We start from the raw sequence: 18539 nt of genomic DNA on the forward strand, positions 1-18539 counted from the left end.
GTGAGGCCCTGGCTGGCGCTGGCCTACCTTGGTGAGGCCCTGGCTGGCGCTGGCCTACCTTGGTGAGGCCCTGGCTGGCACTGGCCTACCTTGGAGGCGGCTGGCGCGGGCCTACCTTGGTGAGGTCCTGGCTGGCACTGGCCTACCTTGGTGAGGCCCTGGCTGGCGCTGGCCTACCTTGGTGAGGTCCTTGTACAGCTCCGGGTAGAGAATCGCCATCTCTGGCTTCACATCTTGGTCCAGCACTAAGGAGAACACTGGGAACATGGTGTAGATGGTCGCATACCTAGAAACCCAAGGCGGCCCAGCTGAGTCAAGACGACGGACACGTGTGACCCAACTGTGACCATGCTTCTAGGATCACAGGTAAGTCAAAGTCTCAAAAACCAGAAAACAAAATTTTATAAAACCAAACCAAACCCCCAAGGTAGCAATCAATGTAGATTACTCTGGAGCCTGGGTACTGTTAGGGTACAGAGACTGTTGTATAAACCACAAACACAGAGAGAATCCTCCATTTAAAATGAGAGTTTTCTTATTAATTTTTGATTTTTGAGGAAAGATGGAGACTTCCTAGGGAGCCCAGGCAGGCCTTGAACTCGTGGTGCTCTTGCCTCAGCGTCCTGAGTGCTGGGATTACACGAGGTTGTACCACCATGTCCAGTTTTCTTATTGAACTTTATCCCTGCAGACTCACATATAGCCACCCAATACAGAGACACCTTAACTTTCTTTTTTCTTTTTTTTTTTTTTCCTTAATTTTCTTATATTTACTACTCAAATGCAGTCCTGATTGACACTGAACATGCAGCCACTGGCACACCCATCTCACCAACTACACTCACCCCTTTAAGCCTGGTATCTTATTCTCTCTCTGTCATTTTAGGGCTACTGTGAAGACTTAGGTAGAAGGTAAGTCTTGTGGATGGCTTTCTGGACTCTGTGCCATGCCCTGGAGATACAGGCTGTGTCTTTGGCTGTGATCTGTACCTTCCTTTCAACTGAATGCTGTCTTATGGTGGATAAGCCACACTTGTTCGTTTGCATAAGTACATCTTGCCTATTCCCAATTTGGGGTTACTGTAAATAAAATTGGCATAAACATCCACTGTCCCTTCCTTCTTGACATATGGTCTTACTCTGTAGCCAGGGCTGGATTAAGACTCACTTGTTTTGCCTCAGCCTCCTAAGTGCTGGGATTATTTAGATAAGCACCGCTATGCTCAGCTTGTCCCAACTTATGTGCAGATAATGTGTTACTTCTTTAGGATGGAAGGTCACCACGATAGGTTCTAGTCACACAGCAGACAGAGGCATATTTAGCTTGGCCTCTTTTGCATGCCTAAGATCTGTTGCACTCTGTGCCAAACATTTGCAAGAAGCCCATCTGTACAATAATACCAAAAGCTCCTCATCATAACTTCCTGTTGGATCAAGCAGGCTCAGGAGACCATGTGCATTTCACAGGCCATAGCTAGCAATGGTGGGAGGCAGCAAACACACCTGGGGCTGAGATGTAGGCTTCCTTTTCTTGGTTATACCACTTAATGCTGTCAGAAACACACTGGTTTCCCAGAGGCCCACAGTCTCCTTGTCAGCACTTCACACAATTAAGCACTTCACACAATTAAGACATGATCATGGGTTCTCTGGGTGACCCCGACAGGATACACAGATCCTTGAGAGAGGGCGGCTCTGCTGTGGGAAGAGACATGGTTGCCGTGGAGGCAAAGCCACAGGTGTAGTGCCTGCATTGAAGATGTGGTGAGATGAAGAAGGCAGCAAGTCCAGAGACACAGCACTCACAGTGGACAGCAGGTCTAAGGGAGAACACGTGATTCACAGGACCTCACAGTCAAGAGACAGAACTCCCCTGTTGTCAGCTAAAGCTATTAGGAATTGTGGGAAGGTCACCTGTACTTAGGATGTACCTTTTTTTCCCCAGACAGGGTTTCTCTGTGTAACAGCCCTGGCTGTCCTGGACTCGCTTTGTAGACCAGGCTGGCCTCGAACTCAGGAGATCCGCCTGCCTCTACCTCCCGAATGCTGGGGTTAAAGGCGTGTGCCACCATGCCCGTCTTAGAATGTACTTATATCAGCTTGCAGGTGAAAGAGCTTGCTTTGTCTGTCCCCGACTGGCCAGGAGGGTAGTTGAATACCACAGAGAAAGGTGCTGGTACAAGCGCAGAGGAGGGCGACACCCAAGCCAGTCCCTTCCAATCTGCTCCAGCATGGTCCTGAGTCTCCCAGATCCCTCTCACTGTTCTCACATGCTGAGCAGGGAGGGCAGGACAGCCCCAAGTGAGAGAAACAGTGAGGGCTACACCAGGGTCAGCACTATGACTGTCACTTTCCAGCTTCTTTCTGCTTACAAGATAGAGCCCTGGCTTGAGGTGTATGACGAGCCTTGATGGACTCAGATAGTCGCAGGGGACAGCTTTTATTCTGTGGTCACACACTAACTATCATATGATCTCTAGGTCTAACGACCGAGGAGGAGGATGGGCGAAATTACCAGTACTTACTTAGAGGGAGTCTTACTTTTCAGACTTGGTGGGCAATTTAATCTTGGCATGTGTACAGTATGCTTTTGAAGCACTTGTCCAAGACTTCTCAGTGGCTGTCTTGGAATGCAGGGTTTAGTTGCTGCTAGGGACGAACTAGTCCTGGCTCTCCCAAAGCTAAGAAGGTATCCCAGGGCTCTCTATCCCTTGTTCCCTGGTTGGTGGCTGGTCCCGTTCTCTTCATGGTACAGTCATGTCCCCACTGGGACAGGGGCAGGCTCAGGAGGCCTGCAGCTGTGGCCTGCCCGCTTCAACCCCTGCTGACGGCAGTGCTGGCATGTGCCCGCCCCTTGGCTCTGCCCCTCTCATTATGCTACAGTGCCCTTTTATAAAGCCTCAGATCTGCCATGGCTCCTGACACAAATTATGGCTTCCCCAAGAAGACAAAAATCTAACGAGAAACTTAGCCCAGACTCACAGGCCTATGTGTGTGGTGTTTTCAAATTCCTTCAACGTCAGCCTAAGGTTCCATAGCAGCTAGTGATTCAAATGCCCATGTGCACAGGGTCACTCAGAGCATCCTCCATGTCTTGTTCTGGATAGAGTCCTCACATACACGAGGCTGAGAGGCACTGAGAACATCCGTTTCACTTACCCTACCATAAGGAATCCCTGGTACAGCGGGACAGACGCAAAGTAGAAGACTGAAGAAAACACAGCCTTAAAACACAGAACACCATAGGTTAGACACAACTGCTACTGGTCACAGTCACCCCATCTCCATGAGGGAACTCATTAGAATGCAAAGACAACCACTGAACCCAGGGGTCACCTCCCATGACAATGGCACAGCCCTCAGAGAGGTCACTGCCTGCTGTGGCGTGCCAGGTGTAGGCCTGATACCTGCATGGTGGAGATGATGAGGCCCCTGTGCATGACGAACTGGCCGAGTGCTGCAGAGCGCTTGTAGCTGTTCCGGCCATGCACCATGAGCAGCCTGCCGATGTGTCGGAACTGTGTGATGGAGAAGTCCGCTGCCAGTGAGGCCTGTTTCCCCTCCTGAGAAACAGCACATACTGAGAACCACACAAAGCTGAGGTGTAGAGTGCATGTGAGTTAAAGAGCGCGAGGGGCAGGGCCTGCTTGACCCCCAAAGGTTTTCCCAGCATGCCATGCATCCGTCTGCAGCAGACAGAGTGGCTGAGAACCAGGAGCCTGTGACCATGGCAGACGTCAGCTGCTGCTCACAAGAAGGAAGAGGCTCTGATGCATTAGTAGCCCAGAAAACAAGAAGTGGGTGGCACTGGCTATGGACCCGCTACCTCAACATTGGTCCCAGGCTTCTCCAAGGCAATTTTCCAAATCTTTGCTACCTTACATTTGCAAAAGCAATCTGCCTCTGATTTTTCAAAGCGATTCTGAAGGAGAACAGAACAGAGCAGCCAAAGGAAAAGCCAAATTCAAGCTGTGCAAATTTTCTAGTTCTTGTTGTATATATTTAATCTGGGTGACTACACAGGGAGCAATCAAGGTTGAGACAAACACAAAGCTCAACCATGGCTTACCTGTCAGGAGAAAGGGACACCTACACAGAGAATGAGGCAGGTGAAGGGCAGAGGAGGAGCTGAGGCGTCAGGGCAGGCCCAAGTAAGGTACACAGGGCATTAGTGACACCTGACCTGGATCATAAGCACAGAGGACCCGAGAGAGTTCCTAAAGACACTCCCAGCTACGAAGGATGCTGAAGGAGGCTTGTTTCCTGCTGTTTACCAACATGCCATGGCAAAGCCCGAGGAACAGAAAGGCAGACAGGCTGCTGACCTCTTTCCCAGGATGGAGCTTGGCATTAACAATCAAATGAGGAGGTATGCGTGTGACAAAAGCGCAAACCTACCTTCCCTTCAATCCCAATCCCACAGTCAGCTGCCTGGATCATGCTCACATCATTTCCTCCATCACCTGAGAGACACCAAGAGTTGGAGATTAAATAAATGTCTTTTTGTTACACGCTTGTGTTTTAGACCACTGTTAGGGACTATTAAGGATTTCCTGTAAGGTAGATGAAGTCAATTTTAGAGACATAACACAATTTGCCTGTAAATGTCAGAAAGTTGGCTGTCTGTCACATTTCACTGTTGACAGGAAGGTGGCATACTATCCCACCACCCACCCACCCACGGCATGGCTGAAGCTGGGCGGGCTCACCGATGGCACACGTGCGCTTTCTGGTGTGCTGACGTAACAGGGTAACGATGTGGGCCTTCTGGGTAGGTGAACAGCGGCAGCAGACCACAGCAGGGCACTGGCAGGCCAGCTCCACAAGTTCATGTTCATAGTACCTCAGGCAGACCTGGGAGACAGTGCTGTGACTCTACTGTTAACACACAACCTTGGGCTCAAGTGGAGGTAGGGGGAATTGTGGGAAAGCCTCAGTCTAAAAGTAAGCATACTTGCATTTTTGGGGTCTCATCTGGGACTATGCTCCCACACCCCGCAAACTTTACATGTTTATAACCTGCCTTGGGGCAGACAGCTCAGTTGTACAGGAGGGCGAGATGAGCAGGGATGGCCAGGCTCTTAGTAGGGTCTAGCCTCTGACCAGGCTGATATGACCAAAAGATGTGTGTCCACCCCTGGAGCCAGGATATAAACATCTTTTGCCTATATTCCTATTTTGGTTTCAGTGCTTCTCAGGCATGTGGCTGGTGGAGGTCTCGGTTTGATCCATGACATCAGATACTACAGGCCCTTCCAAAGTGACAGCTCCAGTTCTCAGTTCCCTGCCTTGCCTGAGAAACTCCAAATCTCACAGACATGTCTAAAGGGCACAGAGTCTCATTCACTCTCCATGAACTCTAGGCTTTTCCCAGCTTGAAGGTCTGGCACTGGTAGAGAGCAGGTCCTCAGGTCATGTGGACAAGAAGGCTACCAACAGAAAAAAAATGCTTATCTCTGAGAGACCACAGCCCTAGCTGCAAGCTTTATGGGGTGGTGGTGGAGGAGGAGGGTGTACCCCCTGGCAGGAGCTGTGGAAAACTTCCTTCTATAATTATAGCCAGGATTTGTGCAACCGACTTCTACCTGTGTGCCTGAGCAGGGCCCGTGGCCATTTGTGCTCTCTTGTTTTCACTCTGTTCAAGGGGATGAGGGTACCTAAAGTCATGTTTAAGGATTGCCTTGGCAGCCTCCCAGCTTTCAGTTTGACACACTACAACTGTCTTAAGTTCTGTTTCTTTTGGTTTAGATTTCTCATTTATATAACATTTAATCTCATGTAAGAGGTCTACTTTTTGTTAGCTGTTTACAAGATGTTTCAGAACATATTAGGATATAAGAAAATTTTATAAATTTTTTTTAATGAAAAAGTATTTGGAACATATTAATATGTATACACATATATCTATCTATCCATACATACATACATACATACATACATACATACACACCTCCTGATTACTAGGCACTGATGCAACCAAAGTCATAATTTAGCTATGCTGGGATTTGTCAGAATGACAAATGAATGAAGCTGTTATTGCAGAAAGGATCAAACTGACCTTCGCAACCCTTAACAGAACTGCAGTGTGGCTCTGAAGATACCGGTATTTAAAAGCCACCCGCGGTATGTGATGCTACAATATGAGGCCCACAATCCCAAGTGTGCTAATGCAGGATGACTGGAGTAGGGGACACAGGAGGAGCTGGTATCTCAGCCGTGTGTCCACGAAGCTGTAAACCTCACACAGAGATAAGTACAAACAGCAACTGGCCCAGTGGGTTTCCCCTCAGTCTGCTTTAGGGCCCTATACTCTCCAGTGCTGTGAGAATCTGAATAGTGCCTCAGGCTAACTGTACAGCCCACCACCTCTTCCCAGGCAGCCACATGTCCCACATACACACACCTGGAAAAACTGATTTGAACAAACACAGAATAAAGATTGTGGGCTTAACTGTCATGACCATTGGAGGCTGATGCCATCAACAATGAACAGGGGACCCAGAACAAGGACAGGGCCTTGAGCTGCTGAACTCATGCAGAGGACCAGTGAGGCATAGGACTCAATGGTCAGCAGCCCCATGTACTACACAGGTGAAACAAAACAGAACCTTCACAACTGCCAAGCCAGGAGCAGCTGGCTGGGCCGCGAAGGAGTTCATTCAAGAAACCCTGATTCAATAACCTGGAAAGATAGGCAGATACACACTTATCAGACATCAGGCTTGAGAGGCAGATGGACAGATAGAACATGGAACATTACTGACCAGTCCTATCTCAGAATTAAGACACACAGTTATAGAATAGTCTGACCTTTTGAGACAGAGACATATTCAGGCATGTACATGGTTAACACAGGAGACAGGCACACACATGCGCACACAGTAGTACCTCCAGAGAGTCCCCAGATATAACCAGTGCACAGTCGTGCTTCCTTCTAAATGCATTCAGCTCCAAATGGGCCTCTCCCCGATTGGTTACCTTCATTGGAGGAGGGAAAAGAGCTTCATAAATTGAAAATGCAGGCAAGAAATAAGACATTTTCTGGGACTCACAGGATCCGTTAGGAACTGTATTTAGAACTTAAAGGTGCTTAAGCTATGAACAGAAGTCCTGTAGCCAGGTTCTTAGAGACTCTGCATCTCAGAGACTGCTTTCTGATCTATGGTCATGAAACCATGGGAGAAATGCTCCAACTATAAAAACCTTCTCAGGCCAGGAGTGGTGGCACACGCCTGTAATCCCAGCACTCAGACTGGGGTTTCATTTAAACATGTTTCTTCATAATAGGTGCAATAATACAATAGTTTGATGGGATTGCTTCTGTCATCTCTGCCAGGAGTTTCAGCTCATCCCATCCACTTCTGCCTAAAAGAGTAAGATCAAGCCGTTCTCTTGAAATACTAATTTTAGAATGAAAACATGCCAGAAATCAATCCGCTGGCTTTGCACATGCTTTCTGTGAAGATTTTATGGGGCATAAAAGAAGTGATATAGGGGTGAAATAAATTAAGTTTCATATGGTCCAAATCTCCAACTCATCTTTAAGTAGGTAGGTTTTATTGTGAAAATTTTAATTTGTGGTGCTATAACTCTGAAAAGTCAACAAAAATTGATCGGAAGTTTTATCAGAAGCATTAATAATTTAATTGCGGGTAGTAGTCTGCAGGGCATAATTTGTGGTTCTGATGTTTCAGAATAAAATGCATTTAAATGTAAATGATACTGAAATAACCATTTCTGTAGGCGCAAGCACTTATTCAGACAGCCACAGCCACATCTGCCTGCTTGCCCACCATCAATCATGACCCAAACACTTAAATTTCTTGTTTGAGTTAAACTCATCCTAACTAGTACGTACAGTAAGCGCATGGGTTCAGATTCCCTCATCACGCTCTTTGCACTTGTTACAGAAGAGCTTTTAATTTGAACGGGCAACAGCTAGCGCTGCTTCTGCTTTGTATATACACTTGTCTCACACAAGCAACCTTTGCCCCACTGTACAGCTAATAGAGAACATGTGCTTTAAAAGCAACATACATTTTTTTATAAGTTGAGAAGGAAATTATTCAGCATGTCTACTTGAAATAGAGAGTAACAACAATATGAAATGTATAGGAGAAACTGAGAAGGAAATTATTCAGCATGTCTACTTGAAACAGAGAGTAACAACAATATGAAATGTATAGGAGAAAAATGCCTCCCAACTTACAGCTTGTTTCTCATCAAAATATATTTCAAAGCCATTCAACATGTGTTTATAGGGTAAGAAAAAAACCTCCAACATTGATTTCTTTTTAAAGATATCTAGCAATTAGTGTATATACAATTTAACTGTAAGATAAAACACTCAATTTATCTGGGTGTGGCAGCATACACCATTATTTAATCCCAGCACTTAGGAGGCAGAGGCAGGTGGATCTCTGTGTTCAAGGCCAGCCTGCTCTACAGAGGGCGTTCCAGGACAGCCAGGGCTACACAGAGAAATCTTGTCTCAGGGGGAAAAAAAACAAAACAACCCCCCCTCGAAAAAAGGTACTTAACAATTCAAAGTGAGTTAGAAATCTACTTACTGGTCTGAAGATATGAATATCTTGTGTTCTGGACACCAAGTGTGAGCTTTTGGCAATGCAAGTAGCTGTCTCCAGTTTATCGCCTGTTAGCATCCAAATCTATGAAATAATTTAAGCTTGTGAAGTTCAATAACGCAATTCCAAGTCTTTAAAGTACCTCTGTGCACAGATGTTTATACATCACACTCATAATAGGATTTCACGACAGAGAGGGGGTAAAGCCAAGAGCACACTGGGCCCAGTGGAGGAAGGAAGTATGGTCACTTTACTGACCCTTAAAATGGAGAAAGATTCGGACACAGGGCCCTCAAGGATGGTATGCTGAATGACAGCAGCTAGATACAAAAGGACATATATAAGGTGCCCACACAGGCCAAACTCACAGGGACAAGGAGTGCAAGCTTAAGTGGGCAAGTTTCAGGTTGGGGAGATGGAGAGTTATACATGTGACAGCAATGGCTGCCAAAATCACTATGTACCTAAATGTGGCTAACGGGCAACTACAACTGCGTGCTTTGTAGCACAATAAAAACAGACTAATTTGTTGAGAGAGAACAAGTCAGTGAGCTGAGGCTAACGAGGAAGCCTGAAGACATGAGGAGGCAGCACAGAGCCGCGGATCACACACATCTCTAGTTCAGCATAGCTCCCTAACTGGGCAGTGAAGTTCAAACAGGCCAACGGACCACAGACAAGCTGAAATGTATTTTTATCAAGTAAGGTGTCAAACTGCCACTTTACTATTAAAAAATTCGATTCCCACAGACACACTGGGAAAGCATACACTTGCACTCCAACTGCTTAAACTATAGGTTAAGACTTGTATGAACTCAAACAACTACTTGTGAGGGCTGCTGTAAAAAAGCGGCAATGAAAACGTTTCTGAACACGATCAAGTGCGCAAGAGCATGCAGTTTTCTGAGCTGCAACACAGGACTCCGCTGCAGCCTTGGCTCTCAACATGCAGTACACACACTCTGCTCTGTGTTCGCCCCATGCTACGCAACATCCGTCAACACTGTCTGGAATTCTGTGCCTCAGACTCTTGACTACTGAACGTTATGAACTGCAGCAGCTTACTGCACAAACTGTTCTTTTGTTTCCTAGACACAATGGTTTACTTGTGAAAGCAGAGACGGTTAATGTTGTGCTGCTGTCACCCTCAGTGTGTGTTTAGTATGTGTTTGGATTGTGTTGTTAGAGTGCTTTATTCTAAAAATCGTTGAGTTGCTGATCGGAGTTTCATAAAAAGTTGTCCCATCAATTTTGGCTTAGAATTGAGACAGAATTCCCAATTTCTGAAATGGTACTAAATAAACCTCTGCCCCTTCGCTATGTATTTATGCAAGTGGCATTCACAACTAAAAATAAAATAGTTGTGTTGAAGATGCCCTACACATTGCTGTATCAAATATTCAGCATATTAAGATAAAAGGACATTTACCTCATTAGTATGTAAATTTACTTTTGTCTTTAATGAATGGTAAAATCATATGGCTAAAGATTTTCAAAACTAAAATTCTTTATGATTTATCATCAGTAGATGCTTCTTTTGTAAGTCTATTCTGGATATATTTAGGGCAGTGGTTCTCACCCTTCCTAACCCTGTACCTTTATAATACAGTGCCTCATGTTGTGGTGACCCCCAACCATAAGACTGTTTCATTGTTACTTCATAACTATAATTTTGCAACTGTTATGAATTGTAACGTAAATATCCAACATGAGATCCCCAAAGGGGTCACAACCCACAGGTTGAGAATCACAGTCATGCAAAATTAGGGTCATGTACAAAAGTCTCTTAGGCAAAAAAGAGATCATGAGTAGAAAAAGTTTTAAAAGCCCATGGCTACAAAGGAGTAAAATAATCAGGGCATTTATATAGGGGACCAGAAAAACTCCTGCATTACTAATTTCATTATTATTAGGAGTCTCTCAGATTCTTTATCATGTAGAAAGATGTATTTGTGGAAACAGGCATAGCAATTACTCTAGTGGGATAATCAGCTGTAGCTGTTCTGTTTGGTCAGCATGCTTTCATTAGCTTTACTGCACCTACAATGACCAAGTATTACTATGACAAGCCTAGTAAGCACAATGTGCACTGCCACACTGGGCAACCTGTCACTCAGGGGACATCATTAAGCTATGGCTGATAATGACTACACTCCCTGCTTCAGAGCGAAATCTTAGTCAGGTGGTGCATGGGATGAGTGAAGAGGGCAAGTCCTATAGAGACAGGTCGTATGCACTGCAGCCCAGAATTACTACAAATACCTGAAGTTCTATATGAAGGAATGTTACCACCTTAGTACTGATAATCTAGTATGGACAGTCATAAACCAGATCGTAGGGTATTTAAGACACTCAGGTCACCTGCTCCTAAGCCACCACTTCTTCATCTGGCATTTGGCTGCAGGTAGAACTGAAGGTAGAAGACTGAGATGCTGAGTGTGAACCTGCTGTCCTACTGTGAGTTCTGCCTGGTGATGATCTGACATGGGTGCAGCCTCACTGTGTGCCATCTGCTACCACTGGTACTCGTGCCAGGCCTCTGCTCACAATGCTCAGAACCAGGTGGACAATCAAGGTAGAGCCAGATGCTGTGCTTCTGACCTTCCTTCACTTTGTCTGTCTCTCCGCATCCAGCTGCAGTGTTTTTCTTTCAAAGCCAAGCAGTACTTTCCCCCTACTATCTTCAACATTAGTATTAAATCCTTGAAGCAGAGCCAAAATAAACTTTCTGTAAGTTGCTAAGAAAGCAGCTAACAGAACCTAGCCTTAACCCCACCCCTAAACCGAAACCCAAGGAAACGGTTTCCTTAAACTAAAACTTACACTGTAAGTGCTAGACTTGACATAAAGAGGTGAGAGAGGAAGAGGACTGCAGCATAGCAAGCAGGGAAAATGGCTCCAGCGAAAATGCTACCCTAGAAACCAACTGCACTGGCAAAGGAATGTCAGTTGGACTCTTGCAAACACTGTGCTCCTACTGCAGATCTGCAGAATGTGCAGGCAAGGGGAGAACCTAGGAGAGAGGGCAGTCCTGGAGAGTTAGGTAGTGGCCAAAAGGGGCCAGTGGAGAACTCATGTGTGGTGAGCAGCAGTGCTGGGGCGGGGGGGAGTGGAGGAGGGGGACAGGGGCAGGGGGGGACCCATTCTGCACTTGAATCTGCATTCTTGGACACAGCCACAGGAAAGACACAGTGCTGCACTGGTGGCTGGGCAGAAGTGCGAGAGTGGCTTCCCTCTAACTTTGTAGTGATGGACATGCTCTGCGTCAGGAGCGGAGCGGAGCTGAGCAGAGAGAAGCTTCTGAAGGACTCTACCTCACAACTGGTCTCTGTCGATCCCAGCTCTAAAGTGGATGGTTATTCAGGAAGTGAGGATTCACCAGCAAGAGAAACTCAAAGCCTGCAGAGAGCTGGGATCTCCTGTACTAACCGCCTCCCTCACTAGTGCCACCTAGAGTGCGGTACAGACACTCACATGTACCCAGGACCACAGAAGCTTACTAGGTGATCTGGTTACAGCGAGGACTCAAGATATTTCAGGAAGGTTTATGTTCAGTTCTGATGATGCAGGATTTTGATGGTGAAAAGTAAGTGAGGAAACCATAGGCTATGCATACCTGCTAGACACTGACAGGAAAGTACATGTGTCACAGGGAGGCACAAAATCAGAGCCCTGCTTCAAAAGACTAAGAGCCAGAGAGGAGTCTTGAGTAGGGGCAGTTTAGGCAGCCAGAGGCTGCAGGCTGTACCTTGATCCCTGCGTTCCGCAGCATCTCAAGTGTAGGCCTCACATCAGCTTGCAGCTGGTCCTCCACCCCAGTGAGGCACAACAGCTCCATCTCTCTCTCCAGGCTTTCTACAACTGCAGCTACTTTCAGTGTCCGGTCATGGATGCTCAATTTGGCTTGACTGTATCGGTTCTGAGGACAGAGGGAATAAGTATACAAAGTGTGGGCATGCTCGATGTTCTGGCTTTCACAGGTGCACTCTATCAGCTCTGAGGGCACAGCTTTCTGTGCGTGGAGTGCATCGGCTCTTGGGGTCAGAGGTCATTGTTGTGTCCCTGCTCTGAGTATTTGCAATTATTTACTACATGAAAATTTACTACATCTGGCTTGACTTTCCCTCATATAAACCTGAAGTACTCAAGAATCAGATACACCCTGAGCAGTGACATCATGCTAAAAGAGCTTCAGATTCTAGGGCAGCATTTTGGATTTTGGGAGCCTTGTCATCTGTGCAAATATTCCAGAATCCAAACGGCTGCCAGGTGTGAAGCAATTGTGTTCCTGAGGACGATGGCGAGGGCTGAGGCACACTCGGCCTCCACTGAAGAAATGTGACCGGTGGCCTCTGTGGACACTGCCTTCCCCCAGACTAAGGAAGAAGTGTCACAGGGCCCCCAGTCACTAAGGCAGCCTTGTGCCACACAAACTTCAGAAACATTGGCCTTGTAACTGTGCAGGAAGCCTGCATTTCAGTGAGAAAACAAAGGAGTCATAAGGAAGAAGAGGCTTGAGTGGGAAGGACTGAAGTAACTCACCTCAAAATCCTGGTACTGCTCTTCTGTCAGAGTCCTCTTTGCCACCACAAGCGTCCGCAGGCCCTCTCGTGCCATGTTTCCACACTGTAAGGGAAGAGGCTTTTATTTGTTGCTCCTGGAGTACCTGATTTGATAGCAACAGGGCCTCAGGGAGCCCTCAAAACCGCTCTCTGGCAGTGTGGCAGTCTTGTCCTTACTTCCTTGCAGGTTCCCTACAAGGAAGCACGGGAACTTCAAGGGACACACACGACAGCAAAGCCTAGGGAAGTTAGAGGAGGCGTGCAGAACATGTCTTCAGGTGATCCCAAGCCACAGGAGTCTCCACTGTAACTGCTCCACTGAGGAAGAGACTGGACAGAGATCTAAGATAGGCGGGACTGAAAATCACAGTGGCTGGACTGTCTGCTTCAGTTTTGTCACTGAAATTGCTTCAACAGGGCTCTCCTGGGATGACGGTAGTCCACTGGTGTAAAGTCGCATGCCAGTGTCCAGCAGAGATACAGCACCACAAACATGCCGCCCATTCTGGGCACCAGGCTTGGGGCTCAGGTCTCAGCTGGACAAGAAAGGAGGAGGACGTGGATGAGTCATCATCCTGTTAATACAGATCGATTCAATAGGTGTGTGAAAATATGCTAACTCCATTCACAGTGTCATGATAACTATGAAAAAATACTGGTTTTCCTTACTAAAAGTAGAAACGTTTTAGCTGGGGCTAAGGTAGATGATTGGGGATACAATGCTGGCTGTGTTCTAGGCACGTCGGTTTGAAGGTAGCTGGTGTCTCACTTCAAAATCTAAATTGCTCCAGTGGCAACAATCGCACTGCTAGACATGGTACCTACACCTGTAAACAAACACTGTGACTTCCAGACAAAGGCCTGCCACCCCACAGGCAGGAGTCAGGCTTTAAGGAACCAGAATCAACATGCATATCAATAAACATCGCCAGGAACCTTGCTAAGCCAAGGTTTTGCTTTGCTCTTGATAAAGTGAAAGAATCCGAGGCTACAGCAGAATTACAACAAACATACTGGTGAGGAAGAGGCAAAAGATTTATCTTTGGAAAGAAAATACAATGTTAGGACATAAATGTGCATAGGGTTTTAATGAAGTTATCTTTTTGAACAGTTATCTGACATTGTCTATGGCAAGGCATTTATTGATTTGACCTCATAAAGCTAAATAAATTAAACAAGTATTTTACAATTAATTGCATGTCATTATGACCAAAAGTAATTTTTATGGCATTTTACTAGGTCTTCAGGGAGTTTAATTTATTCATGTCTCTGATTAAATCAAAGTGCCCTGAAGGAGATATTGATTCATATTGCCAAGACCATCGTGAATATCGGGTGTGGCTGTTGTGCTGACAGACCATCCCTGCAGTCTGACAGTGAAACAAGAGACGAAGGCACCTGCAGTAATGTGCACACTAGGAGAGACTTGGTTACAATCCTAGCAGCCTTAGTTTTACTTTGAAACCCAATTACTAATCTATATACAACTTTAACAATAAATATTATAACCTCACGAGGTTAACTACAAATATATTTGTTTAGCAATAATAACAAAGAACAGCTTAGGTCTATACCTTATTTTCTGTTTTTTTTTTTTTTTTAAGAAGAACAAATTAGCATTAGATTAAAATACAAATAAAGACTTCTTGCAAAATAGTTACACTACACTGCACACACACACACACACACACACACACACACACACACACGTCTACTTGGTTATGTATCCAATGCTATTGTGACCTTCGTTGCCATATCTGCACACTTCATGCATTAAACAGAGATGGCAATTATTACCATAGGAAGCAGAAACTTCCTAACAAGCCAGGGTTCTTAGCATTTATTCATATGACCCTGGAAGAAACTATAAGTTTTTAGAGTAATTTAGTGGAGAAGTAATATCACCCCTGGTCACCCATCTCTGGTTGAAATGGTGACAACGGGACTCATTCCAACCGTAATAGTGTTACAAGGTGGAAAAGGCACTACTTCTCTGTCGCTGGGTTTAACTAAAGTTCATGAGGACATTTCTGGTACAATACTGAGACTAACTTGCTTACCTCCTCTTCTAGCCAATCATTGTACTGGACAATGGTGGACATAGCGACGTCAGCACCTTTCATATAGAATGTGATTTCTGCTGTGGATTCATCCTGTAGTAAGGTAAACATAGAGACGGCTGGGCTCAAATCCCTCTCTTCCATGGGCACTGGCCTAAAGGGGATGCTCTGGAGGAAGCAGGTCTTAGAGATTGTGCCTGGGCTTTCTTTGTAGACTTGGCCCTTAAACGCGAGTGCAGTGAGAGCCAAAGTTAGCCAACACCCAAGATGCTGCACTTTAATCCTTCAAACTGATAATGGTCTGAAGTCTAAGTACTAATTCTCTCCAGGTTCCCAAGTGTGACAGAATTTCACAATTTTCAAATGGAATTCCAAAATACAATTCGGTACTGGGTGAGGCAACTTTAATAAAGGTATTAGTAATAAATGATGCTATGCAATTTCTGTTGACAAAACAAAACTATTTAATTAAAAATTATTAATGCCTTTTGTTTGTTTTGCTTCAGTGACCACAGGAGAGCAACTTTATCAACTGGAGTCACGCCGGCTTCTCAGCTCATACATTATCAGCTGTGTTTTGTTGCCGCTGTGTTTTAAGAAACAATAATAAAGCACAAAGTACTGAAATTTTCTGGGGGATTTTTTTTTTTCCTTTTTCTTGAGACAGGGTTTCTCTGTGTAACCTGGGCTGTCCTAGACTTGCTTTATAGACCAGCCTGGCTTCAAACTCACAGGGATCTCTTTGCTTCTGCCTCCCTGAGTGCTGGGATTACAGGCGTGCACCACTGTGCCCAGCTTGTGGGACGTTTCTGTATCTGCTTAGAAACTCTGAGAAGGACTGGAACACTTGGTGTGTGGGTACAGCGGCTAAGCCGTGACGTACCCTGACAATGATACCCATCCGCTTGCTCTCGGAGGTGAAAGGGAACATCTGTAGGATGCAGTAGGTCAACACCTGGCCACTGGGGGTCTTCAGCTGCATGGAAGCAAGGTCCCTGCTGATGAGAGTGAGCCCGACACTCTCTGTCCATCGCACCAGCGCCACCTGAGGAGATCAATCAGAGTGTATGAGGAGCAACCGCCTAGGGACAATTATATGAAGAGCCAAACGGCACACTGGTGTGCAAGAGCCCACTGTGACACAACTGACGCAGAGGAACAACGTATGATAACTTTCATTTCTCCCCCACACACTTTAACAAGTGAACAATAACTTTGGGTTTAAAGCAGACCCGTATGCACCATCAAGACTGTTCTGCAATGTGCACTGAGTCTTTAGATCCCACGAGAGGTTCCCTAGCTACCCTGGAGTGGAGTGCCTTGGTTTGTCCCATTCACCATGTGTGGTTCTATTGGCTTCTACGGAGACAACAGTTTCGCATTCTTTTTCCTCCTTTTCTCAGTAGAAAAGATTAGCTGACACTCTGTTAATGAACCCAGGATAATAAACATCAGGTTGCCTACATAACAGATACAAATGTAAACAAGACTGCCCTAGTCTCATTCTGTTGCAGCGATTCAACACTTTGGCTCAAAGTAACCTGAGGAGAGCATTTACTTGGCTCATACCTCCAGGTCACAACACATCACTGAGAAAGAACATGGAGGCACACTGCTTGCTGGCTCACTCTTGTGTCACAGGTGTCACAGGCTCATGTGTGACAGCATTCTAAGACACATGAGAGACACCTATCTCACAGCACCAGCTAATAATCAACACAACTCCTTATAGACGTGTCTGTAGACCAGTAGAGTAATAATAAAAAATTGCTCACTTCCAGGTGACTTTAGCTGTGTCAAGCTGACAGCTAAGCTAACAGCAGCTAGGGCAGAGACAACAGCAACGTAGATGGCCAGCCTGGGCTCTGAGCCCTGAGTATGGCTGTGACACCCAGCAGCTCTATGACCCATTCTTTACTTTACCAAGGTTGGCTCTCCACTGCAGTGTAAAAAGAATACTTGCCAAGTGTCCTAAGGATGAAATGATATAAGCAATTTCCTGGCACACATAGGTGCTCAAACTTAGGAGCTATTCTTGCTTATAGTTATTTATTTTATTTATTATAGAATTAAAAAATAATTAGTGGTAAAATTAATTTTAAGTTAATATATTCATAGTCTTTTGTAGCTGCTTTTTTTTTTTTGAAAAGGGTTATCTTTAAAAGCAATCTCATTATAGGGCAGTTAAAATGGTACATAACTCTATCAGCAACTGAAGAAATAGCAGCAGCGCAGCACTGAGGCCAGACCTTCCTTCTGTCCTGCAAGCTCCCCTTGCTTCTATCCTGCAGATGTAGTTTCACCCCACAGTTCTTACAGAGTATGATCCTCTCTCTGGCTGACTCTCCCTGTTTCAATTTTACCACCACTGCATGGCCAATATTTTATCCCGGGCTTTGGGAACTCAAGAAATCTCAAGAAGACAAATTTTGTCTTATGCCAGGTATCATGAATTCAATCTTAAGTGTCTTGTGAAAATCATAGGAGGCCATTCCCACCCCTTAGAAACAGCATGATAAAACTTCCAGTCAGGGACCCAAATTTTATGCAAATGGTGGCAGCCAGGAAATCTGCTGCTGCTGAACCCTTCACAGTCAGAGGCCCCCAGCAGGATGCACACGTGGTTACCAGACGGTGGGGTCAGGTGGGTGTTTGATCTTCAGTCCTTTAGCACAGACACCATTTTGGGTTTTGCGAAGATCAGAAATAATTTTAAAGTCAGGGTTTCTACATAACTTCCCACAAACCCAATTGCAGAATAGGTTCAAATTTGTTTTCAGAGTCTGGGATAGAGAGCCCCCAGAGCACACAGCAGGCTCATGATTTAGGACAGAAGACCTTGCAGAGAGAATATGGGGCAGAAGGAAGCACTAAGGTGTCAGTGCCCTCTACCTAGGGCAAATGGGATGCTTTCAGTACCTGTGAGCTGCTGGGGTATGACAGAAATGGACAGACAGGCCTACAGCCACACTGCACTCTCCGTTCAGTCTCACTTGGGGTCTTCACACTCTTACACAACACTTCCTAAAGGTGTAAACTGCACATGGGTGAGGGTTGTTTTAGATGACAAACACACAGATTTAGGCAGTTTTAAGTTCCCAGTCTCAAAGTACACACAGGCAATGCACTAGGGAAAATAACTACCCTCCTTATGGTGTTCTGACACTTTAGAAATGTTTACATAGCACAGTTAGTCTATAATAAATAGAGGGAAACTATGATCAAATTGTAAAATGTACCCAGCAGGGTAGATTAGAAATGAAGATACAACAGAACACCAAGCTAGAATAAACCACGCCCTGACCAGCTAGTGCTCTGATTGGCCAGGCCTC

At 45.5% G+C, this 18539-nt stretch overlaps 1 protein-coding gene across 9 annotated transcripts in view; it reads right to left on the bottom strand.

The window, feature by feature from the left end:
• Atp9b (ATPase phospholipid transporting 9B (putative)) overlaps positions 1–18539 on the bottom strand; it is a 189090-nt gene that overhangs the window by 13236 nt on the left and 157315 nt on the right. For 5 of the 9 annotated variants that reach the window (XM_051163762.1, XM_051163761.1, XM_051163759.1 and 2 more), the window contains 11 exons: positions 16091–16252; positions 15208–15300; positions 13128–13211; positions 12334–12504; positions 8571–8669; positions 6889–6978; positions 4710–4854; positions 4399–4463; positions 3408–3563; positions 3160–3224; positions 178–286 (listed from right to left, as the gene is read on the bottom strand). In XM_051163762.1, the coding sequence (XP_051019719.1) occupies positions 178–286; positions 3160–3224; positions 3408–3563; positions 4399–4463; positions 4710–4854; positions 6889–6978; positions 8571–8669; positions 12334–12504; positions 13128–13211; positions 15208–15300; positions 16091–16252 (1239 nt within the window). The remainder of the gene's footprint in view (positions 1–177; positions 287–3159; positions 3225–3407; positions 3564–4398; positions 4464–4709; positions 4855–6888; positions 6979–8570; positions 8670–12333; positions 12505–13127; positions 13212–15207; positions 15301–16090; positions 16253–18539) is intronic. The other 4 variants (XM_051163767.1, XM_051163763.1, XM_051163765.1 and 1 more) reach the window with 1 other exon arrangement.

Source organism: Acomys russatus, chromosome 20 (genome assembly GCF_903995435.1).
Source record: "Acomys russatus chromosome 20, mAcoRus1.1, whole genome shotgun sequence".
Taxonomy (NCBI): Eukaryota; Metazoa; Chordata; class Mammalia; order Rodentia; family Muridae; genus Acomys; species Acomys russatus.